This window comes from Hyperolius riggenbachi, chromosome 8 (genome assembly GCF_040937935.1).
Source record: "Hyperolius riggenbachi isolate aHypRig1 chromosome 8, aHypRig1.pri, whole genome shotgun sequence".
NCBI lineage: Eukaryota > Metazoa > Chordata > Amphibia > Anura > Hyperoliidae > Hyperolius > Hyperolius riggenbachi.
This window is the reverse complement of record NC_090653.1, coordinates 143,750,975-143,777,414: the sequence shown is the minus strand read 5'-3', so window position 1 is coordinate 143,777,414 and position 26,440 is coordinate 143,750,975. Positions and strand designations below refer to the sequence as shown.

The following is a 26,440-nucleotide window of genomic DNA, read 5'->3' as shown; positions in this document are numbered from 1 at the left end:
GTCAGCAGGCATTTAATAGCGTGCTGCTCATGAATGACTGGACGGCGAGCTCACAGGATTAGGAAATTTCGCAGCACACACACGGGCTGGCATTTAGAGAGCTCCTCAGCATACCGCGAATACAAATTGGCCTGTGTCACTAACAGATGAGGTTAATGAGGTGCAGTGGCAGTGCTAGGCACAGAAGCACAACATGCTGCAGCGACAGCAGATGCTGCTCTCCTTCCAGCCCTGGGCTCACACACAGCCAACCACTCTAGGGAGAGCCGCACAAACTTGTTTACACAAATAAAAGAAAATTCAACTTCCAGACTTCAAAATGCGAGGCTTCTTTGGAAATGTTCTAGTCTGCTAAGATTAATCACTGAAACTTTTCCTCAAGTTAGCATTCTGACAGCTAGAATGAAATGTTCTTGCTGGAGAGTATCTGGGGTCATGTCTGAGCGCTTTGTGGAAAAGCAACCAGCACAGAGATAAATGTTCTCTTGCAGGGATGAAGCAGTCAATGTATACTGACATGTGACGGAGTGCTGCACCCAGCATAGGCGGTTTACACTGAATTACTCATAGCCTTCACTAGCACAACCGCTCTTAATGCCATATCCCAAAGAGTGGCCGACCCATGGAGCCGGAGTCAGCTGTCATCACTTATTTTAGGATACAGATCCAACAATCTATCCTCATTCATGAGGCCAGGAATAAAGAGGATCGTTTATCTTCAACCAAATGGTCGATGAACGGGGAAGACGCTAAACTCTCAACTCACAAAAGGCTCATAATCCAAATTCAGGTACACCATTTTTCATGTGTTACACAGCACAATGCACACGGATAAAAAGTTCTGTAAAAAACCATTGCATTTGTCACAAAGAAAAGGAAAGCATGTGCTGCTTCAATTTCTAGATCCCACTTTGTTACTTTGGAATTACCATATATCCTTGTGTATAAGTCGACTCAAATATCTGACCCTCTCAAGCTGGAATTTTTTATTGACTTAAGTATAAGTCTACTCAGCAATGTTAATGGCTGCACTTGGAGACCAGGAAGAATTAACAGCTGCACTTGGGGGCCAGGAGGCGTTAATGACTGCACTGTATAAAGTATTGCAGCCATTAACCTCCTGTCCCTTAAAGGGAAGGTTCAGGGAGGGTGGGTAAAAAATCAAAATCAATTTCCACTTACCTGGGGCTTCCTCCAGCCCGTGGCAGGCAGAAGGTGCCCTCGCCGCCGCTCCGCAGGCTCCCGGTGGTCTCCGGTGGCGCGCCCGACCTGGCCCGGCCGGCTGCCAGGTCGGGCTCTTCTGCGCTCCAAGTCCTGGTACTTCTGCGTCCCACGCCGGCGCTCTGACGTCATCGGACGTCCTCCGGGCTCTATTGCGCATGCGCAGAACTACTGCGCATGCGCAGTAGAGCCCGGAGGACGTCCGATGACGTCAGAGCGCCGGCGTGGGACGCAGAAGTACCAGGACTTGGAGCGCAGAAGAGCCCGACCTGGCAGCCGGCCTGGCCAGGTCGGGCGCGCCACCGGAGACCACCGGGAGCCTGCGGAGCGGCGGCGAGGGCACCTCCTGCCTGCCACGGGCTGGAGGAAGCCCCAGGTAAGTGGAAATTGATTTTTATTTTGTACCCACCCTCCCTGAACCTTCCCTTTAAGTGCAGCTAATAATTTCTCCAGGCCCCCCAAGTGTTGCAATTATTTGCCCCCCTTCCTGCAGCCCAGTATTTTTACTGCTGCCCATATCCTTCTTAATTGTGGTGTACAGGACTTTCAGACCTGTTTTCTTGGCACTTCCTTTATCAAGAACGTGTCACTCACCACTGGGTATTGCTGCAAATGGGAATGTCATTAATAGTACATGTGTAAAAAGACAAAGATGGTCCACTAGTTGTGGTGACTTTATTAAGGACGTATCCAGCAACACAAAGCCAACATGTTTCAGACAAGAAGGTCCTTACTCATGGCTAAAACCTGGTACCTTTTAGCCATGAGTAAGGACCTTCTGGTCCAAAACATGTTGGCTTTGTGTTGCTGGATACGTCCTTAATAAAGTCACCACAACTAGTGGACAAGTTGCGGGCCATCTTTGTCATTTTACAGTTGTTTGGAATCAAGCTTCTGGGATCCAGCACAGTCCAATACTGGGGGTTGAGCGGTATAACTACCTTTACATTAATAGTACATACTGCCCATGACTCATGTATAAGTCGACCACTTTACTTTTATTTAGGGAGTCAGACCTAAATTTCTAGACTTATGGTTGAGTATATACGGTAACTGAACTATCACCACAGCAACAATATTTGATTAATCCATTTTGTAAGCTGAATTAGTTTGCAGACAATTAGCATAAACATTAATGCCAGGTACACACTATGCATTTTTTCGGTCAATTTTCCGCTCGATTCTCTTATCTTTTCTTATCAATTTCCATTCACTTCTATGAAAAATCGACCAGAAAAAATGATTGGAAATAACGGACATGATGGAAATTATCTATTGAACCACCTATCTAATACAAAATTGTATGGTGTATACCTAGCATTACACCAACCCAGAGTTATTTACATGTCACTATCTACCGGTACTTGAGGTGGCGACGCTAGGACAATTTCCATTATAGTTCATGCTGAAATCTATTGGAAATCTGTCTGCAGTTTGTGGGCAGGCAATAGATCCCTCTCTGAATAGATTCGATCAAAGAGGGATCTATATGGTGGTTTATCTGGTAGAAGATTGACAGGTGTATGGCCACCTTTTATTTACTAAAAAAAACCCAAAGCTTGCCTTATTACCGTGTGGTATCTTATCACTCCAGTCTTTAAGTTATCACCTTTGTAGTTATTTTTAAGCCCACTACACTAAAGGTAGCCATACACTGGTCGATTTGCCATCAAATTCGACCAACAGATAGATCCCTCTCTGATCGAATCTGATCAGAGAGGGATCGTATGGCTACCTTTACAGCAAACAGATTGTGAACCGATTTCAGCCTGAAAGCGTTCACAATCTGTGGTGGTGCTGCCGCCGCTCCCCCCGCCCGCATACATTACCTGCTCCGGCCGGCTCGACTGCCCCCGGTCACCGCTGCTCCGTCTCCGCTCTGGTCTCCGGCCCCGGCATGCTTCACTTCTTCCTGCCTGGCAGGAAGTTTAAACAGTAGAGCGCCCTCTACTGTTTAAACTTCCTACCGGGCAGGAAGAAGTGAAGACCGGTAGACCAGCGCGGAGACGGAGCAGCGGTGACCGGGGTGAGTCGCGCCGGTGGAGCAGGTAATGTATGCGGGCTCTATTGCGTCGGTCGTCGGGCACTCGAACGCCGCTAGCGACGCGCTCCCTACCCGCGGGCGATCGACGGTAATTTTCCGCATGGAGTGATCGACGGAATCGGACGAAATAGATCGAAATTCGGCGTGTAGTGGGAACGATGTGACAGCAGATTCGATCCCAGTGATCAAATCTGCTGTCGATCTCGCGGGAATCGGCCTAGTGTATGGCCAGCTTTAAGGTGGCCATACACTTAAAGATTTGCAGCAGCTTCGACCATGAGATAGATTTTTTTGTCAGATGCCTGTCAAATCGAATATTATACCCACCCACCCCCTTTTTTCATCAACATGCCAAATGTTGGTTCCGTTATATTGACGATATTTTTTGTTTGTGGGCGGGGCCACATTCGACCCTGACAGAATTTGTATCCTCTTTGGCTGCTAGTTGTCCGGCAATTAGATTGACTGTAAATGGCAGTTTAGATGAGGCAATATTTCTGGACACAAGGGTGATTATGCAGTCGGGTAGACTGACTACCACCCTTTATACTAAACCCACTGATAGAAATTCCCTTCTTCACTATCAAAGTTTCCACCCACCCTCGGTAAAGAATGCAATCCCTCAGGGACAAATTACACGAGTAGAGAGAATAGTATCTGATCAAGATTCTTTAGAAACCCATAAAGAGCGAATTAAAACCAAATTTAGAGCAAGAGGTTACCCAGAACATACTCTGTCCCCTAACTCATGTCGTTCTAAAAAAACTCAGAAACAATTTCGTATGCCCTTTGTGTCAACTTATTCAGCCTGTAGTCAACAAATGGGCAGTATTGTTAGAAAACATTGGCACCTTTTGCAAGGAGCCTTCCCCCGGATACCGGAGTTCCGCTATCCTCCTTTGCTTTCGTTCAAAAAGGTCCCCACCATTCGTGATAAAGTATTTAGACAACGTAGCTGTAATTCATTGAGTTCTTCCATGATTGTTAATCCATTATCCACTGGTTCAAGAATTGGTACTTTTCCCTGTTTAAGCTGCCATTTGTGCAGCCACATAGCAAAAGGTGGTACATTCACTCATCCATGCAAGGGCACACAATATACTGTTAGAGGTCGCTATTCTTGCGACTCCACTTATGTAGTTTATCTAATTAAATGTCTGTGCGGCCTTGGATATGTCGGAATGACCACACAACCCTTACGAGACAGAATGGCATCGCATAAATCAGCAATCTGGAATCATGATACGACACAGGCTGTGTCGTCTCATTTTTCAACAGCTCGACATGGTGTGGCACAGATGAAGGTGCAGGTTATAGATAGTGTACCTTATGATTGGCGGGGTAGATTGAATAGGAAGGCTGAATTGGCACGTAGGGAAGCATGGTGGATTCGAAAACTTAATGTTATGGGGTTGGGTGGGTTAAATCGAGAATATGATCTCAGTTTCTGTATATGAGTTATCCTTTGTGATTGTCTTTCTCTGCTTACTGTTTCTCCTACTGGTTGGCCTGTGTGATAATCTTGGGACGGCTGTGTTCCCCTCATTTTTTCTAGTGTTGTTTCTAATTTTTTCTTTTTTAGGAAAACTCCCATGTGTCTTGCTGAACGCATAGCAATGTGTGGTATCTTGCCTCTTTGTAAGTATAGGCGGTTGTTGTTTGCTCTGGGGACACCCTTTTGTTGTCATTGCATATTGTCACACTTGGTTGTGGTGACCGTTTCATGTTTGTGATGACGCTTTTGGTGGTCCCCAGGCACTTTTGTATACCGCTGCTATATCTTTAAATTTCACTTACTATCTTCTTTGCGGCTATATTGACGCATGTTAGTGAAATTTTCAGCGTTAAACGCGTACGGTTTTTACGCGTCAGACGCGTACAATTTTACGCATGCGGACCTTCTTATACGTACGTATGATTTTGCCGTCTGGATGATTTTCCGCGTATAATGCGTACGTTTTTCCGCATGCGGACGGTTGTATACGCATGCGCTAGGCGTTGGCAAGTCTGGGAGGTGTGTTTTTGGTGATGTCATTCTTTTCAGTTCCCATCAGGTCCACAGCCCTCCTGAGTGCTCCCATTGGCCAGCCAGATTTTAAATTGATTGGCTAATTACTTGTATAGTTCCTATTTAAGGAGGAGTTGTTCCTCTACTTGTTTGTATGGCTTCTGGCTTTGAAAAAGAGCTACTGAGCTTGAAACAGCGGGCTGTCAGCCGCTAAAGCCATTTTTTACCGATGACTTGTCATTTTTTATGACTTTTTCAATAAAGAGCTAATTATTTACTGAAGGTGGTGCCTGCTTCGTCTGGATCTGCATCTTTGGATCATTGGTACAGTGGTCTTAAAGCTACGGCACACCCCATATCCTTTTGCATGGGTGCTCCTCCACTTCTGTTGTTTTTGCTGTCAAATCGAATATGACAGGAATCTATTCGATGTGTGCCACACACTAGGAACAGATTTCCAATAGAATGAAATCAGAATGAAATCTATTGGAAAACTATTTAAATGCATTATTGGACCATTAGATCCAATGCAACTCTATGGGCCATCGATCTGCCAGTGGAAGATCAACCTAGATTTTCCATCAAATCGATCGAAATCGGCCGCAAATCGATAGATCGAATCGATTTACGATCGATCGATTCCTGAAATTGACCAGTATATGGGCCCATTTAGGCAGCTGATAAAAACCGCCTCTGGTGATAATACTGTGTTTGTACAGCAGCCCCTGACAAGGGACCGCCAGTTAGCCAGCAACCCGCCAGGCGGATCATCTCGTCCGACCGATGGACAATACTTCTGTTGGCGCTGCTTGCCCCGCCTACCACGTGACATCAAATCCATGCAGGCTAGCATGTATATGTAAGCTATATGTTGAATGACTGAATTTTCTAGATGGCAAAACGGCCAAGTTTCTAATGGATTTTTATTTTACTCTTGTGTAGTACGGATAAGCCCATAGTTAACAATATGATTCTCTGCTTATGATGTATATTGCAGCAGTGCAGCAAGATAAAATTCCTGCATGTACAGTGGAACCTTAGGTTGATTCCTGCATATACAGTGGAAAAGTGTTAAAGCACAATTAATTCAAGAAACATGCTTGTAATCCAAAGCACTGTTATATCAAAGCAAATTTCCCCATAACGATTAATAGAAATTCAGATTTATTCCACAATCCAAAAACATTCACAGAAAAATATTTAATACCAAGTACTGTACTAAGTAAAATATAAAAAATAAATAAATTGGCTATAACAGAATCATTGACATCTGTTGGCTAATTTCAACTTTTTTTGTGTGTGTGCCTTTAACAAGGAAGATATCCAATGATGGTTAGGGCCCACTCACACTAGGGCAATTAGCGGGCGATTCTTGCTAATCATCAAAGCGCTATTGTTTTTTAAAAACACTAGTGCTATTATACCTTATAGCAGTGTTCTCACTGCCGTGATTGGTGCCAATCGCGGGCGTTTTGCGAATAGCGCCAATTGCAAATGAGTTACCTGCAGCAGTTTTGAGTAGATTCTGGAGCAATCGCGGTACAGTGCTATTAAAGTGTGAACTGCAATCATGGAAGTGTCCAGTGATTTTTTTCAATGTTAAATCACGGAAAAATCACAGGTGTAAAACACTAGCGTTTGGTGATTTGTAAGTGTGAACGGGCCGACTTTTGCCTTTTAAAAATGTCACGCAAATATGACACTGTACAGTTCCTACACTAAGATGAAGTACAATCCTGCAGCGTCAAAGAGAAGAACCACCGGCTCAATTGTGATGATGTGACGTATGTATACATTCTTTGCTTGTTTATGACGATGTTGCTTGTATATCATATCAAAAATTCATAACAATTTTTGCTTGTCTTGCAAAGCGCTCTTAAATTAAGTTATTGCAATCCAAGGTTTTACTGTACTAAAAAAACGCCAGTAAAAAAAATACACATGGCACTCCAAAGAAATATATCAATATCTGAATTAAGAAAAAAAAAAAATAGTACTAAAACAAATTAAAATACACCATTTCATCTTTAATCTATATAACCCATGAAAGAATGCGCTGCAGAATTCGGCAGTTTCTATAAGCTGCAAACTCTGTAGCCTTCTCTTTGTTTCCCGTGACTCGATAGATTGTGCTTTTAATCAAGGACAGCAGAAGCTAAACCGTAAATAGATGAAAAGATGAGTAAATAAATGGGTGGAACGGCTCACGCAGTGCTGAAATTCGTTGACGTGTCTTTTCAATCTATGCAACTGTAGATCGGTAAATGTCAATAACAGGTTCTGTGTTTAGCAGGTAGAATGGCAGACACATTGAGCATACTCGGTAGGATGGAAGTGGCATTAAGCATAGCGAATAGGCTAAGCTATATTCAGCAACCATCAATGCCCCCTCAGGCATCCTCCATGCGTAGGCCAGCTGTCAATGGCATAGAAAAAAAATCTATTCTATTGATGCCTCGGCATCTCTTCTACTTACAGACTGCGAAGTGCTATGCAAAAGACAGCAAGCATGCAAATGATAGCCCCTTGTGTAAAGACTACCAACTACTATTAGGTGTAGGGCCAACCTTGCAAACAATACCTTTACTACCATAAATAAGGATCAGATTGCAAGAGAAAACTGACATTTTGTTTCCTGTGCCTTGATAAAGGGGACACCTCGGTGCCCCAAAACGAGTAAGACAGAAACGTACACCAAATTTAAGATCCCAAACATTCACATATCTTCAAAAATAATGTATGTTGGACTAGGCTTAAAGTGGAACTGATGATTCCTGAAAAACAAAACAGTTTCACTTACCTGGGGCTTCCCCAAGCTCCCTGCAGCAGTCTTGCCCCGCGCTGTTCCTCTATGATCCTCTGTTCTCCTGCTGCAGTGCAGTTTAGTTACCGCCGACTTGTAAGTGACGGCAGCTACGCCTGCGCAGCCCTGGCCACGCCTACCCTTCGCCTTACCGTCCTGCAGCGGAAGGTAACGTGAAGGAGGATACGCGTGGCCAGGGCTGCACAGGCGCAGTTTCCGTCTACTTACAAGTCGGCAGTAACGAAACTGCACTGCGGCGGGAGAACGGAGGATCATAGAGGAACAGCGTGGGACAAGACGGCTGCAGGGAGCTTGGGGAAGCCCCAGGTAAGTGAAACGGTTTGGTTTTAAGGAATCTTCAGTTCGGCCTTAAAGTGGTCAAACACTCATCGATTCTTTTTCATTGATATCCTGATGATTCGATCAAATCTGCTAGAAGTCAAAGCCTTAAATGATTCCCAATCGACCGATTTTTGGGCGATTTTGAGACACAGATTCTATGCTCGATTGAAAATCTGTGTGTAGTATGTGGAGGGATTAGAGTAAATAGACCGCTCTCTGATCAGATAATGATCGGAGAGGGATCCATCTGTTGGCCATATCGGTCAGTGTATGTCCAGCTTTATAGACAAGCAGGCAAATCTTCCGCCATCAGAGTTTTGTAAAGTCTAGTCCTGAAAACAAACAAGCCTTTCTTCACAGAGTCTGAGCACAGAATAGGAGCGCGGTACTTTACATAGCTCACAGCCCCGTATACAGTGATATGAAGGATGAGCTTGCATGCTTCACTGAATATTGACATGAATGGCTGACATGCAGCAGGATGTGACAGCATGGAATTTGGCTGAGAAACGTGTTAGCGAGGAGAAGGCAAACTGTCAAAGGCAGCATGAATATTTAAATGCAGTGCCTGGGATTTTAATCAGTTGTCTCCAGCTGATGATGAAGCTCTACAGTTCAAACTCCCAACATGAAGCATTTCTAAAAGAAGATATGCAGCTTCTGCAGGCATATCTTGCACTGTCACATCTAGTCCCACAGAACATTTTTCTTCTAATGAAAACTCAGATCCTTTGTGGCCAAATAAAAACATGGTATGTTTCTGTAATCTGATTTTAACAGTGCTCTGTTCCAAATTCAATTCCCTATTACATATTTAATACCAATTATTTTGCTGGGAAAAAGAAATCTCACTATGCCCAATACTAAGAGTAAATGTCATAACGTTCACCTTTTATTAATGTGAATTCCTGTTCCCAGTATAGTAGAGCGGACCTGATCGGGGCTCAGCTATCTCTCCCAGAGCCAGAGGGGAAAGCGGCTATTGTGCCTGTGTGCATTGGCAACTGCTGGTGGTATTGTATATTTTTTTCTGGGGTCCCAGCAGTATGAGGGGGTCTGTGAAGGACAATGGAGGATTCAGAGGCTTCCCCCTTCCGAGGAGAGTACCCCCTAGGGAAGGTTTTTATCCTTACAGGTTTACTTTAAGTCAGAGCCTAGGATGAAAGGCTTTTTTGTTGTTGTTTTTTTACTTCAGGTACTCTTTAAAGGACAACTGAAGTAGAGGGATATGGAGGCTGCCATATTTTTTCCCTTTTATACAATACCAGTTGCCTGGCGTCCACTGAGCCCAGCGACAGGAGCGCGGCAGGGCGGGCGTGTGCAGCCTGGCTGCACATGCACATTAACCCCCAACTGGCCGGAGATACCGGAAGATCCAGGAGTGGGAGGACGGCGCAGAGGGAGTGATCAGGCTGGAGGAAGCCCCAGGTAAGATTTTTTTTTTTGTTATCTCAGGTTCCCCTTTAATAATGCCAATTGCAAAGTACCCAACTCCTTCAGTAGTGAAGTTAATTTGGAGGTAGTGGATTTAGCTCTTCACTTTGCGCAAACATCTTTAGATACACTAGTCATAAATTTGCTTTTTACATATAAATGGTGTAACTGATGACTGGGGCATTGTGTTTCAATAGGAACGGGTACTCAAGGTTTCATTTTGTCCTTTTCAAATAGGGCCCTGTCCCGTTAAAAGTAAGGTATTGGTCCATCCCTTTAACTATCAAAGCCACTTTAACTATCAAAGCCAATTGAACAACTTCACTAATCAATGGCGACACCCAGCTCTACATTGAATTATTATGCTATCGAGAACTACCGCTTATGCTTCTACTGTTAATATCTCAGATTATGTTGTTTTTTTCATCATATAGTAGTTTCTATCGCCACCATTTCTGTCACCTTTAATGTCCTCATTTAAAGAGAAGCTCCAGGTGGCATTTAGTAGAATGTAGCAAATTATTCAGGATACCCATTTTACATTAATGACTCTGGTTTCAGCACAGATATATATATATATATATATATATATATATATATATATTACAGGTGTCAATTCAAGGTCTGGAGGGCCAGATCCATGCCAGTGTTTAGGATGGACTGAGAAAGAGAGGAACGTGTTCTACCTGATGGACCACACCTTTCCTGATTCAGTCCCATCAATTTAATTTGAGTTGCGTCAAAAATGTGTGAGGACCTCGGCCCTCATAAGATCGGTTTGACATTCCTGGCCTAGGCTGTTTATTATGCAGCCTTCTCTGAGCTTAGGTGTTTCTTAACACTTAGAAACACACAACAAACCTTCCTCAGTGATGCACCTGCCAGCAGTGAAGATGTCGCCACCTGCGATAAATTTCAGAATGTAAAACAAGGTGAGGAAAGATTTTACAAGGGGCAAACAGTGACTAAATAATTTTTAAAGTAATATCGTAAAAAATAAGCAATTCTGTTTACTACGTTACATTCAGCAATGTGTATCAATGTGAACAATTTTCATAGGATAAACTACATCCAAGAGGTGAAGATGAAATATGAAAAGGATTTTATGGGAGGTGCAAAGAAAGAAACAGATTTTCCTTTTGAAGCATTTCAGCATCAGTTCACAAATGTAGGCTACTCCCTATTGCTTCATATTTATACATGGTACCAATAAATAAGCAATTAAGTGATATATTTATGAAAAAGTGGAAGATTTTGTTTTAACCCCTTGCCGACCGCATAACGCCGATTGCTAAGAATGTGGTGGCAGCCCCAGGACCGCCTAATGCCTATTGGCGTCAAGTCCTGCAGAGGGGTTTTTCAGGAGATCGCGCACACCGACTATGCGCAGCTCCGCTCCGTCATCAGTCTCCTATTTACACTGCGCAGCGCTATCTACGGCAGTGCTGTACTGGGGACAGCACTGTGACATGGCTGTCCCCCTGGGAGACACAGTGTGATCGGCTCTCATAGGTTGATGTCTTTGAGAGCTGATCGCTGCGACTGGCTTGGTGGGGGGAAGGAAGGAGGGGTTTAACCTCCTTGCCGGTTATCCCGAGCTGAGCTCGGGGTAACCTGCGCAGGAGGATTGCTCAGGCCCCGCTGGGCCGATTTTCACAATTTTCTTTTTACTGCACGCAGCTAGCACTTCGCTAGCTGTGTGCATGTCTCAATCGCCGCCGCTAGGCGCTGATTCGCCGTGCTGCCCCCCCTGCAGACCCCTTGCGCAGCCTGGCCAATCAGTGCCAGGCAGCGCTGAGGGGTGGATCGGGATTTCCCTCTGACGTCCCGACATCGGTGACGTCATTCCCGCCCCGCCGCCATGGCGACGGGGGAAGCCTTGCAGGAAAACTCGTTCTGAACGGGATTTCCTGCTTGCAAACAGCGCCAGCGGCGATCAGAATAGGTAGGGGGATGCCGCTTGTCAGCGGCTATCATGTAGCTAGTGCTAGGCTAGCTACATGAATGAAAAAAAAAAATGTTTAAAAAAAGTGCTGCGGAGCCCCCTTGCCGGAATAATTGGAACGGCAAGGGGGTTAATAAAAAAAAAAAAAACATGAAAAAAAGGCAATAAAAAAAAAAAGGAGGGATCAGAGCCCACCACCAGAAAGCTCTGTTGGTGGGCAGAAAGGGGGGGGGGGGGTGAATGACTTGTGTGCAGAGTTGTACAGCCCTGCAGCGTGCCCTTAAAGCAGCAGTGGCCTGAATTGTAAAAAAATAGCCTGGTCACTGGGGGGTGTAAGCATACGGCCCTGAAGAGGTTAAGGACCACGTAAGAACTGTACATTTAAACATCGGTTAATACATGCATGTCAAAGACAAGCATGTTGCTCCCATCTATGATGACCAATGGGAAAAAAAAAAAAAAAGAAACAGTAAAAGTTTACCATAAAATAAATATCTATAGGTTCCTCACCTTGTCATAGACTGCCCGATCACTGTGCCACTTTGTAACTGTCTCCAGCATGCAGCACAGGAACCTGCCATAGCGGCTGGCTTCATTCTCTGTGCAACTGGCAACTGTGTAAATGATATCTGAGAAAACCTGCATGAGACAAAATTGTGAGAATATGTCACATGGTCAGAAAAATGTAACAATGTTTACCATAATTGTGGAAACGACAAAAAAAATTGCATTCTGTATGCAAAGATTGTAAGGGCCGGTTCACAAGGCCGGCTGCCAGTGGGGCATTTTACCGATGTCTAACGCTTTTCTGCAACCAAGCAGAAAAGCATAGTTTCCCACCAGTATGTCACATTTTGAGGCCCTAGGGCATGGGTGCCCATTGTGTACATCGTGATTTATCTGTAGATCAAAGGACTTCTGAGTAGATCCCACACAGCCTGCCTGAGTGATGTATGCGTCATACTCTGTCTTTTTTACTTGGATGAGCGATACACTGTCCTAAAGATTTACACAGCAGGGTAGGAGGGTTAGGATGTTGCAAGGTGGGGATTATATTCCGTGTAAAGGGAAGTAAAAAGAGCAATATCCTCTAAGGTGTGCCACAGCACCCACATAGACTTTATACTAGTACAAAGATGTATAGATTCAAAATATTAAAGAAACTTGAAAAAATTATATGCAAAAATACAAAGTCTTTATTTGAAGACAACACTTGTGCAATAATATTCATAAAAAGGTATCCTTCAAGGAACATATCCCATAGCAGAGAATGGTGAACATGCAGCAGTGATTAACATCAAGATTAGTGCAGTTGCAAATATTGAGGCATCAATATTTACAACTGCACTAATCTTGATGTTATTACAGACTATAAAGGATAATTCAGCAATAAAAGATGGGCGCCTACATCGCAAACAAATATACTGCTTTGGATGCAGGTGCTTGTGACATTTGTGAAGGAGTTTTATAAGACAGGAGATGTCAGAATTTTACATTTCAAAAACACATTTCTTTAAAGCAATAGATACAACATTGCTACTGTAACTACATAACACTTACTCGATCATAGCACAGAAGAGTAGAAAAGTTTGGAGTTTTCTGCAAGTGGACAAGCTCTACAAAGCGAGCGCAGTAAACAGCATCGATGGCAGAGAACACACATCGAGGAAATATGCACAGCTGTAAAAACTTGGTGATTGTTTCATTTTTTGTTGATCCTAATGAAAGCAATAGAAAAGAATATCATGTATATGTCAGTGCTATATAAATAGACCGTAATAATACTGAAGGTACTTGGTATAGTTAGTATATGGGTAGCACGGTTGTGTAATGGCTAGTGCTCTCGCTTTGCAGCGCTGGGTCCCTGGTTCGAATCCCAGCAAGGACAACATCTGCAAGGAGTTTGTATGTTCTCCCCGTGTCTGCCTGGGTTTCCTCCGGGCACTCTGGTTTCCTCCCACATCCCAAAAACATACAGATTAGTTCATTAGCTTCCCCCTAAATTGGCCCTAGTCTGCAATACATACACTACACGATACATAGATTTTGAGTCCCTCGGAGGGAAAGTTAGAAACAAGACAATATACTCTGTACAGCACTGCGTAATATGTCGGCGCTATATAAATACTTAAATAAAAAATAAAATAAAAATATAAAGCATGTCCAATCTGAGGGACTAGGCTAGTGGAGCTAAAAGAGAATACGGAACTGGTTATATATTTCCAGGCTCTGTGGTAAAAGGTCCTGTTTCGCACTCAGTGGCGATCAGAGTAGAGAGCCGCTGCAGCGCCTGTGCTAAAGTCGGGGGAAGGTAAATATTGCAGGCGCTACTGCGCACAGTCTGAAAATTTGACGGCTGTGGCTTTGGAGGGGCCTAGAGAGACCACCATGGGACTAAGGAGTACAGGGGAAGCCTCAATCGGATCCATAGGCTTCCCACTCCTGAGGTAAGTACCCCGCCAGGGGCTCTTTTTTTCAGTACAAGTTCTCTTTAAGAAAAAACTCTGTGTTTTCAGTTTGGATTTATTTACAGCAAGAACTAATGTCAAACAGGTTTGAAGTTCCTTCCATCAAGCATCTTCGAAAACCTGGCAGACAGGAGCACCAAAGGTTGCTGCCAGTCAATGGATTAGTACAGGTGTAGAAAATAAAGCCTCTTCCCTGTGAAGCTTATTATACTGCAGCATGGTAGGAATTTCTGAAAAGGCTCAAGGCAACTGTACTAATTAAAGAGACTGCTGTCGGTAAGGCTGCAAAGAAAATCAGTTTGAGCTTACTGTCAGTTACAGTAATTCAGCTCGCTGTAAATTTAAGTGTTAAAAATGATTTTTCACTTCTATTTCAAAAACACTTGTGTACCACCCATTTAGATTTATGTTCATCATAAAAGCATTTTTTAACCTAAGTGGAATTCGCCTTTAAAGGGTACCCAAGGTAACATGATGAGATAGATGTGAACAGTGCCAAGAATAGAAATTAAAAACTAGATTGTGTTCCTTTTTCTGCCTGAAAAAGTTAAAAATCAGGTATGCAAGGCAACAGTTTCTCTTTAATCAGACTATGGTGCAACCTTCACTGAAAAGGAATAACAGCCATAAAAGCCTTCCCTGGCAGAGAACAGCTTCTAAGTGCAGGAGATAGACTAATAAAAAAAATGTCAATAGTTCACATTTTTTAGCCAATAGACAGAAAATAAAACAGGGATTCTACAAAAAAAAGTAATTTCATGCAAACACACACCAGAATCTAATCAATTTTTTTTAATAAAAACTTATATAAATGTAATTAATGTAACTGTTACATAGCTAAACTATATAAAAGATCAGGCATGTTGTTACCCAACATATTATTAATCATCCCAACACTTTTCAAAAGCTAATGACCCAATTTATGCAGGTGGTTACGAGATTTCGGTTTACAAAGTCTATGTCAACTTGACTTGCTGCGAAACAAATCAAGTGAAAACTGCTCTCACTAATGAACACTTTTTGCTCTCCGGACATTTAGAGAAAATGAGACTAAATTTGCTTAACCCTCCTATCTATGATCCTCACTTAATTCCTCTACAAGGACCCTTTAGTGAAATGACACCCTCAAACATGCATAGTGGGTGCCAAGGAGACTGTAGAAGCCAGCTAGAGCAGGGCTTTTCAACCTGTGGTACGCGTACCACCGGTGGTACTTTGCTGTTGGCCAGGTGGTACACACCAGGTTTGTCTGCCACTTGTGATCATCCCATCTTGCCTCCACAACGTTCAGCTCCCCTCGTTCACTCCCCTCTGTGCTGCCCTGCGGCATACTTCAGACCTCAGATCAGTGGTGAAGAGACAGCCAGGCAATCGGTGCACAGTGACAGTGGGGTTACTGCTGATCTGAGGTCTGAACTATTCTGCAGGGCAGCACAGCCAGCGAGGACCTCAGGGGCTAAAGAGGCTTCCACCTTCCTCCACAGTAGAGGGGATCCAGCAAAAGGACGCCCCAAGATCTCCTTGTCAGCATACCAGCATACGCCGTAGCAGCTCTCCGCTTTGATTTTGGTGCAAACGGCTGAGCCTGATCGGGTCCGCTCTACTGCGCAGGCCCACTGGTCTGACTTCTACATTTTCAGGTGATAAAAGTGGTACAATTAGTGAAAAGATTGAAAAGCCCTGAGATAGAGAACTGTAGTACAGCAGGCAGAATTTAAGGGAACCCGAGTTGAGAGGGATACAGAGGGTGCCATATATATTTCCTTTAAAACAATACCAGTTACCTGGCAGTCCTCCTGATCCTGCATGTCGAATACTTTTAGCAATAGACCCTAAACAATCATATGCAGATCAGGTACTCTGACTTAGGCTACATACACACTTCAGATAAAAGTCTCTGGAAAAGGTAAGATCACAGACCAATTTTACCACCCTTCATGTAGTATGAGAGCCATACTCTACACAGTCTATTCTATTGAGCTGAACTCCCCATCAGATAAAAATCTTTGCAAGATGATTCAACAGATCAGTATCTGCAAAAGATCAGTTCCTGAAAAAGATCCCTTCTTGCAAAATGCATTCTTAGTCTATCTGCAGATCCTCATACACACCTTGTTTAACAGACATTCATCTGCAGATCAGATCCACCAGAATGGATCTTCAGATCTGCAGAGGATTGTCAGATATGCAGATGAATATCTGTTAAACAAGGTGTGTATGAGGATCTGCAGTAGAGCTGTGTAGAGTTTGGCTCTCATACTACATGGAATGGGGTAAAATTGGTCTGTGATCTTGCCTTTTCCAAATACTTTTATCTCAAGTGTGTATGTAGCCTTAGGTTTTACTGGATTAGTCATATGCTTGTTCCAGGCTTTTGACTCAGACACAATGTATGCCAGAAGACCAACAGGACTGCCAGGCAACTGGCATTGTTTACAAGGAAATAATACAGCAGCCTCCATATCACTCTCCCTTCGGGTTTCCTTTAAAGTTGATCCAAGATAAACTTTTACTCATTGCATAATTGTGTTCCTTTCATATAGTTTATGAGCATTTCTCAAGCAAAATTATTTTTTTGTTTTGTTTTAATACTCTAATTCCCTATAAACTAAACAAGTCTCACCCACAACTTCTCCAGAGTGCCTTGGCATTCTGAGCCTTCGTAGCAAGTAATTATGGGAGCTCAGTCTGGAAGAGGTTACTGGCCAGAGATTTCTGAGGCAGAGGGGAAGAGGAGAGGGAAGTTTGCACAGGCTGAGGGATGGAGATGCAGATCAGCTTGCCTGTGTGTAATGTGACAAACAGAACATGGCTGCTCTCATTGTATCACAGGAATAAATAATCATAAACTGTTGAAGCTGATTGCAGCTAGATTTGCTGTGTAAACTTTATATAAGATATATAGACAAGTTACTTGTTATAGTTAGTTTTTCATCTTGGATCCGCTTTAAGTAAAAGAAGTGAAAAACTCTTGGAGGGCCAAAGTGAAGATGTAGTGTGAGCAAATGGTAGAAAATCACACTCTTTATATTATTATTTTCATTTAGTTCAGTTTTATTTTTTACGAGCATTTCATAACTAAAACTTCCCACGATTGATTTTCTACAACCACAATGCACAAGGGATTAGTCTTCTGCTGCTGCTATATACTTTAGTTTTCCCTTGCTCTGGCAAACAATTTAATTTCCCAGAAACCTATTTTGGCTCCTGTGTCTATGAAGTAAGCACTTTTAGGTCATTTATCAGCAGTTTAAGGCTCCCTGCACACTGCAAATCCGTTTTCCGATTCCGATTCCGTTTCCGATTCCGTTTCCGATTTTCCTTGAATACATTCAACAGAAAAACGGATCAAAAAACGCAGCATGCAGTTAAGATTAAAAATCTGAATCGGAATCGGATGTAAAAACAGATTAAAAATCTGAATCTGAATCTGATTTGCTTGCAGTGTGCAAGAGGCCTAAAAGTTCTCATTATTTCAGTAAGTTTTTTTTTTCAAAAGGAGAAAATAACAAAGTTACAAACTGCTCGGTCCTATCTACATTCCAGCGAGGAGCGTTAGCACTAGAGCAGTATAATGCATAGCTGCTGTGAACGAGCACTTGCTGACGCAGTGTACTTTCATGAAAAGGTGCAGAAATAAATCACTTGAAAATAAACGTAATTTGAAAGGACAATAGAGCTGAGCAGTGCGTCTGGGCATTGTATACTCACGGGCCAGAAGCCAGGAGTCCTTTTCTAACTTCAGTCTCTGCAGCACTCTGCTTACATGCTCCGACTGCTTCTTCTCCTCCTCCAGAAGCTTATCCTGCAGAGCAGTGCATCTCTCCTTTTCTTTTTTCTTTTTATTTGGAGGCTGCAAGCAGATGTTTGGATATTAAAGATCACCAACAAAGAAGTGAGTAAGACGAGCCTTATAGCAAACCACTACTCAGAGCATATGGTACCTCAAGTAAATGCTACATTATCTGCATAATTATCATGCTTTCACTGTTATTTTCCCTAGAGCCGATATCTGCAGGCAAAACAGGTAATTAGGGTGCCTGGTGACCTGGGTGCCGCCATAGGTCTTAATTTAAAATTAGGGCTATAACTGTCGGCATCAGCCAGAGACTGAATTACGATAACTGTGTAATTCGAGCGCTGGCAATAGCAGGAGCCTAAATTATGGAAAGACAGAGTCATATATGTTGCAAGGAATAAGGTTTACCGTAGGTTATTTCTTAACAATTAGGAAAGGGAACACTTAGCACAGGGAGCACCAACACGAGGCTTTGGTCCTCCCTGGGTTCCCACTGGCAGCCGGTAGTGCAGGGATCGCTGCCCGCCAGCGCAGTGCGTTCCAGGGGACGTGGGTGCGTTCTCACGTAAAGCGGGCGCATACGCAGAAGGAATTGACTGCCAGCGGGACCCCGGGGACAACAGGAGTGGCGGTGAGGGAACTAAATGACTTTTAGGTGCTGGAATATGCCACCGGTAAGTAAAATTACATTTCTTTTTTGGCCTCGTGGAGACTTTTAAGCAATTAAAGCAGGACTAAAGTTTCTTAACAAAATTGCACTGCAAATGGACCATAACATTCTCAGATTTAGAAGACTGAGAAGTGTACAACTTACCATTTCAAGATTGTCCTCAATGGCTTTCATCTGTGCTTTTAGTTTATTGACTTCTCTTGTATAGCTGGAGGTTGGGACTGCTAGATCATACATCGTCAGAGACCAAAATGTGGCATAAAACTGAGGGCTGATGTCATCCCACACTTTAGGAGGATGTAAGGAAACCACCGCTTCATGTACTGGAGCCATAACTACTTCACACGATGTAATATATTTGTGCACTTTATGTTGCTGTTTGCTTCCCTTCTCCGCCTTCTTTAGCTCATCATACTTTGACTGGGGAAGAAAACAGAAATCAATAAATTTAATATAAACACATACATTAAAATACCAGTAAATTAAACAGAATGGAAACAACACCACTCTATCAAATGCAAATAAAATACTGTTACATAAATGGGACTTTTAATAAATGTGCCGTAGCAGCAATGAATGACATCCCCAGGAGATCATATTTTCTGTTCGAAACAAGAGCGTATACTTACCGAGATGTGATGAGCATACATAGGTCTCGACAGGAAGAATGCAGCGTCGTGTGGGGTGTGAAATTCATTGCATAACACGTCTATTGATGGAACTCGTTTTATGTAATCTTCTGTACTTAAATTAGAGGCTAAAAATCCACCAAACTGTACCAAAGTATCATGACACTGAAATGAAAGGAAAATACAATGAGCAATTTGCATTTATGATAATGTGTTAGAGAAGGTCAAAAAAATAACGAATTCTTTCAGGGATAAGGAATATTGTGAAAGCATGAAATAACGAGCAAGCAAGTAGGTACAAGCAGAAGGTTTGCAAGGCAGCTACGCTAAGAAAAGTTGCACATTTTTCATCATCATCACAGCAAGAGATACAAGAACGCTGTCTGGGAAGTCATTTGAACTGGAGGTAAGACACAAAGTTTTCAAGTGAAAAGTGTTTTCTGTGAAAACGGAAATGCAGATTTGGAGTATAATATCAAACCCCACATATTTTCTGCTCGAACATCATGCTGGGGGAAGGTGGGTGTGATTTGACAGCACACTGTGGGTGGAGATGGGTGGAGACTAGCACTGCATCTTTGTAAAGCTGTGGGAGACTGCCCCAACCCAGCTTTGATCAGAGCTTACTCGTGGGGATTACTTCACTATACTAATAATGATGAAGAAACTAATTTGACCGCTTGTTAGTACACATAACCCAGTACATGGTGAAACGTTCTGTTTAAAAAGTCCTCCCCCCACTTCGGGTGCACTTTAATATGTCCCAGAAGAATATAAAGGTTAACAATTACGAAAAATGTAAAATACATACCATATATTCCGGCATATAAGACGACCTCCCAACTTTTCCAGTTAAAATATAGAGTGTGGGATATACTCCACGTATAAGACTACCCCCCCCCCCCCCTCTTCCAACGCACACCAAACAAAAAAAAAATCATATACTGGTGCTATGTATGAACAGATACTGGTGCTGTACTGTATGTGGTACCCAGTATATAAAAGTACACAGGTGATTGACTGGTTGGATTGGTCAACTCTCCCTCTTCATAAGCAGACTGGTCAGTTCTACTTGTCTTAAAGTGGATTGGTCAATTCTCCATGTTTATCAGAGCGGTATGGAAGAACAGATTGCGCTGTGCCCATAAAACACCTATCTGGCCTGCCCTTGTATCCCATTTACCTCCTCCTCTCAGATCTCGCACATGCGCGCCTGCGCCGCCTCCCTACAGTCCACTACGGATGGAAGAGGCGTGTATTATGTGCATAGCGTGATCTCTTTCTTCCATTCCCTGGGCATCCCAGACCTTGCAGTGTGAGCGATGAGCTCTCCTCAATGTATGTGGCGACAGCCGAATCCCCAGCACCCAGTAATTAATCATCAGCATGTCCCGCATGCACATCACGTATCAGCACCGTGTATCACCTGGCATCAAACACACCCGGTGTATAAGATGACCCCCGACTTTTCAGAAGATTTTTAAGGGTTAAAAAGTAGTCTTATATGCCAGACTATACAGTACATATAAAATGTAGATTTCTCCCAGAGTAAAATGCAGTAGAAATTATTATTTTTCTATATCGCTGTCACTTACAGTAGTTAGCAAAAATCTAACATCCCACAAATTTTGGACTAGTCGGTCTTCTCAACGGGTAGTCACTAGTCCAAAATCTGTCGGATCTGTTTTTACTGCCTACTGTAAATAACAGCAATACAGTGCATTTTACTCTGGAAGAAATTTGCAGTTTATATGTATTGATTTAAAATGTTATATTTTGTCATGATAATGGTACTTTAACTGTAAGTTCTTTCACATAAGTCCCTCACATTATAATGTCACCATAATATACATACCTTATGGCCAATTTAAATGCATGCTAATTAACACACTACTGTATAATGTCCTACAGGTATCTTAATCCAGAATTCTATTTTGCTATAGTACTAACCACTGAGCCTCTGTGCTCCCCATAAGAATACTGCATACATCAACCCATTGTGAAGCATTGGTATCCTGACACCTTGTTATATACTTACTTGGTCATATAGTTTTCCCACAAGCTTCAAGTGCTTCTCTCCTCCTTCGTGAAAGATCACACCATTCCTCTGCTGCGCCATCAACAGACACAAGGGAAGAGCCAAGTCATGGTCCAGCAAGGCATCTTTTAATCTTTGAGAAGACTTCTTTGTGTTTCTAATCTGTCCAAAGTAACCACCCTAAGAGAAAGAATTCCACATTGTAAGACATGTCACTGAAATAACTGGCCTAAAAATCAATACTGGCACCCAAGCTGAACACCCACCCAAAAGTCACTAGGTTACTGATTAAGAATAATATATATTTAGGGGACAATCCTCTAGGTCCCTGTGGGTGATGTGACGCTCCATTTAACTTTCACAGTAAAGATGCGTAGACATGCACAATTACTGTAAACCGCAGGGATCAGGACACATCAGGCGACAGTTTGGGACAGAGTGTTGTACATGCTACTAGCAATGTAATCTGTTGCTATGGATCTGTTGATACGGAGGGGTGAGAAGGGATGAAAGTCACATCACATGACAGAGCGGCTTCAGGCAGGAGGAGTAAAGAACAGTGTGCTCAGGTCTGTATTCAATTGAGGCAATCCAGGTCTACAGAATTCCTGTCAATGCATCAGGGCCTCTGTACTCGCACTAGATTCTCCTCAAACACAATCCATACCATAGTATATCCAGAGGATTTGGGGGTTCACTCCACCAGATGACCTTGCTTTTGTTTTGCTGCACATGAATACGTGGAGCATTAAAGAAAATATAAGAATTTGCAACTGAAGCATCTCTTAAATGCTCTCAAAATTTTGGTGACTAGGAGATGGAAACAGGCTACACCTCCGTCAATTGGGAACTGAAGTAGATGATATAATGAATATGGAGGATCTTAGGCAGAACAGGTCGGACGTGTTCTGTAATACCTGGGCAAAGTGGTTGGAGTTTAGAAACTCTGAGGATTACATGTGGGTTCGAGATATATAGGGTCGCTTGACATGCGGGAGACAAAAGGAGATCAAAAGGCCCATTGATAGTGGCAAAGGCCTAAGGCTGGGACGTCCCGGGGCAGCGGTATGGGGTGTTCCTCCCCTTAGTAGCTTGGGTCAAAGGGGAGGAACCTGGGAAACTAGGTCTGGGGGGTAAAGGGGAACTAGAAGGTTAGGGCTTAAGTTGGGCGTAAAATGGACCTTCACTTGGAAGATGGTGGCTGGTGGAGAAGGGATGTGCGAAGAAGGATTTTCCTGTTAGTTTGGTATTAATACTAAATTGATATAGGATGTTTTAATGTGATGCCATTATTGATGAGTTTTTAAGACCATTATATTGCGTATGCTATTTGTTGCGTTTGTTTAGTTGTTAGAAAAATGTTCTAGAAATAAAGATTATAAACACAATCCATACCAGCCACCTTGGCTGAGAACCCTCTAAGCTTATAAATCCCTTTCTGGAATCTAAATGATTCTATAAATCTATTTAAAGATCAGGAAATGTCAAAGTCAGCAGTCTAGCTTTGTTTTACTTCACACTTACCATCCTGTTATCCTACCTAAAGGAGAGAACCAACTTAACCCAAAGAACTTTACAGCAGTGTAATCTTAAAGCAGTTATCAGGGAAAATTAATAAGTGTTACTTACCAGTGGCTTCCTCCAGCCCCAAGCATGTCCCGCCCGGTTCGCCGCAGATGACGTCAGGTCGACCTCCAGGTCGGCCTGTACTGCGCCTGCACGAGCGGCGCTGTCAATCACCGCCACGTGGGCCGAAGCGGACCACGCAGGCGCAGTAGTTCTGTGCCTGCGCAGTCCGCTCTGGCCCACGTGGCGGTGATTGACAGCACCGCTCGCGCAGTACAGGCCAACTTGGAGGTCAGCCTGATGTCATTGCCGGGGACCGGGAACGAGCTGCGGTGAACGGCTGCGGAGAGAGCAGCAGCGAGGGACATGCAGGGAGCTTGGGGCTGGAGGAAGCCCTCGGTAAGTAGCACTTATTTTATTAATTTTTCCCCTGATAACTCCTTTAAGACTTGTGAACAGGCAAGATGGTCCTCGGGCAAAGCATCCAGTTGGTGCCACCTCTGCTGAGAAAATAGCTCTTCTACAGCGGCCCCCAATCTCCCGACTTGTAAAAAAATAATCAACCTGGCGGATTGATTCTGCCAGAGGCATACCATAGTTGTTCTACTTAGGGCCCTTTTACACTTAATCAGTTGCTTTCAGTTAAAACAGAAAGAAAACTGATTTTCAAAGTAATGCCCATGTTTTCCTATGGCACCTTTCACACTTAACGCGTTTTAACTGAAATCTTTGTCACAATGCACTGCAATGGAAAAACCGCGTACCAACGCATACTAACGCATACTAACGCGTACTAACGCACACCAACTGATTAAGTGTAAAAGGGCCCTTACCCTGCCATCTCCGTGCCACTCTATCATGCAGAGTTTTTTTTTTTTATCAGCGCTCCTCCCGCTGCATAGCAACAGAACTTGCACAGCCTTAGCCCTAGCCCCCACCCCTCCCCCTCCCATTCCAACTGTTGCCTGAGGGATTGAGTCCTGATTGCTCCAGAGACTATGAGACAGGCAGCTAAGCAGCCATTGTGTGCTCTCACAAAAAATACTAACTGGAACTAGAAAAGGAAATGCTTTGTTTCCCTAGGAGAATGTTAGCAAGAAAACACATTCAAACAGAATTGTTCAAACTTCACCTTTCATAAGGTTTCTAACATACGATTTGTCTTCTTCAAAATGGGAATAAAAACTAATTGTTGACTGACAGTGTTGAAATGTAGAGTGCAACAAAAGGACTTTACAGGTAATACACAGTGAAAATGGTTTACTCTACAACATCAGAGTGAGTATGTAAAAGATCGCTGTAACAAAGGCAGCTTTGATATGTGCGTGTACTTAAAATAAGTGTCAGCGGGCATCATATTATCTCTTTCACCTCAGCTTTAAGTTGCTCTCCACCAGTCATCGCTTCTAGCTGTTCCATTGTGATTTCTTCAGTAATTTCAATCCCAGCCATCTTTTGTACCACCTCTTTCAGAATCAGTAAATCAAAGCTAAAAGAGAAGTGTGAGAGAGAATAATGGATAGATCCATTACATTACACTCACCGTTAGCATTTCAATAAACACAGCCCTGAGAAATTCATACAGCTAGTTTATACACAACCCAGAATCTCCGAGGAATAAGAATTCAGACACGCTACATTTTACTGGCGGAGCGCATTCAAATGGCCGCCTCATTGTAAATCCAAATCAATGAAAGAATCAAATGGTGCTTACCTTTTACCGGCTTTTAGTTGGTTTGCTACGTACTGCAAAAGCCCAGCTAATTCAATAGGATATTTCCTACAAATCGCTCCACAGAAGCTAGCTAGACCTGGAGAGATAAGAAAGTAAGTATACATCAAGCTGTGCAAACCTATTACCAGGAAGTCAGAAAGGCAGTGCTAGAAAATTTCTCCCAACATAAAACAAAATATCTCCGAGCGGATAACCGATACTGCGCCTGCGCTGGAGCCTGGAAAATATTTACATTCCCGCTGTTCGGAGGGGCACAGCGAGACCGCCGTGCGACCCAGGATAGTATCCGGAGGCTTCCCCCACCCGAGGTAAGTACCCCCAGGGGAACTTTTTTTAGTTACAGGTTTTCTTTAAAAGACCATTTTAACATATGTACTATTTCAATAAAAATTCCACATTTTGCTGGGAAATCATGCAGTCAGGTAAGGGCCCTTTTAGACTTATGTGTTGGTACGCGTTTTTTCCATAGCAGTGCACAGTGAAAAAGCTTTCAGTTGAAACGCATATAGTGGGAACTGTGTCATAGGAAAACATGGACATTACTTCGAAAATCAGTTTGTTTGTTATAACGGAGAGCAAGTGTAAAAGGGGCCTTAGGGTTGATTTTCACTGAGCTTTGCAGTGATGCCAGTACGCATCTGAATAGCTTAGCTGTGCCATGCACAGCTGTAGGGATTAGAGTGTGTGCTGCTGGAAACTATAGCATGCCGTGTAGACTTGCACCGCAGTGCGATTCGGACAGGAAGAGATAGGGACAGGTGGAGTTTTCTCGCCTGCTGTGGAACACTGCAGATTCGGCCCTACTGGAAACTGGCCCTAAATCTTACTTAACCACTTCCATAGTTGTTTGCACTGCAGCAGCATTTAGTTATATAAGCTGAGTGGTCCGATAACGTTTACACAGCACTCTGCTCTCTACATCACCTGAAACAACTGTTAAGTAGGGAACCTGAGGTGAGAGGGATATGGAGGCTGCCATATTTAATTTCTTGTAAACCATGCCAGTTGCACTGTTGATCTTCTGGCATAAGTAGTGTCAGAGTCAAAACCCTGGAACAAGCATATGGTTAATCCAGTAAAACCCGAGTCAGCTGAGTCAAGGAACCTGATCTGCTGCATGCTTTTTCAGGGTCTATGGCTAAAAGTATTAGAGAGACGCAAAATCAGGAAGGAGGACTGCCAGGCAACTGGTATAAAAGGAAAAATGTGGCAGCCTCCATACAGCTTTCACCTCAAGTTCCCTTTAACTGAGAGCAGCTGATACAACACTAAATGTTAGTGCAGACTGCAGTGTATGGAGGTTATAGCGGACCTGAACTCAGAACCTCCTTTCTGCTCAAAGAGATACGCAACAGTATAATAACCTTTAACCACTTCCCGACCGCCCACTGCACAGGGGCGGCCGAAAAGTGGATCCCGCAAGGACCGCCGCATGCACAGAGGCGGCGGTCCTTGTACGGGCATGGGTGGAGCGATCGCGTCATCCGTGACGCGATCCTCCGCCGGGGATTTAGCCTCCAGCTCGCCGGCCACTTAGCAGCGCCGGCGGGCGGGCGGAGAATTACACATATCCGCCGATCATTGCGTATAATAGGCTTTGTAATGTATACAAAGCCTATTATACAGGCTGCCTCCTGCCCTGGTGGTCCCAGTGTCCGAGGGACCACCAGGGCAGGCTGCAGCCACCCTAGTCTGCACCCAAGCACACTGATTTCTCCCCCCCTGCCCCCTGATCGCC

General features: G+C 43.5%; 1 protein-coding gene across 1 annotated transcript in view; it reads right to left on the bottom strand.

Annotated features, from left to right (window-relative positions):
• The window catches only part of THOC2 (THO complex subunit 2), a 202,565-nt gene that overhangs the window by 79,061 nt on the left and 97,064 nt on the right, over positions 1–26,440 (bottom strand). The window contains exons 19-26 of the mRNA XM_068251182.1: positions 24,682–24,778; positions 24,339–24,456; positions 21,402–21,581; positions 19,364–19,528; positions 18,879–19,154; positions 17,977–18,118; positions 13,358–13,515; positions 12,308–12,436 (exon numbers count right to left, since the gene is read on the bottom strand). Of these exons, the coding sequence (XP_068107283.1) occupies positions 12,308–12,436; positions 13,358–13,515; positions 17,977–18,118; positions 18,879–19,154; positions 19,364–19,528; positions 21,402–21,581; positions 24,339–24,456; positions 24,682–24,778 (1,265 nt within the window). The remainder of the gene's footprint in view (positions 1–12,307; positions 12,437–13,357; positions 13,516–17,976; positions 18,119–18,878; positions 19,155–19,363; positions 19,529–21,401; positions 21,582–24,338; positions 24,457–24,681; positions 24,779–26,440) is intronic.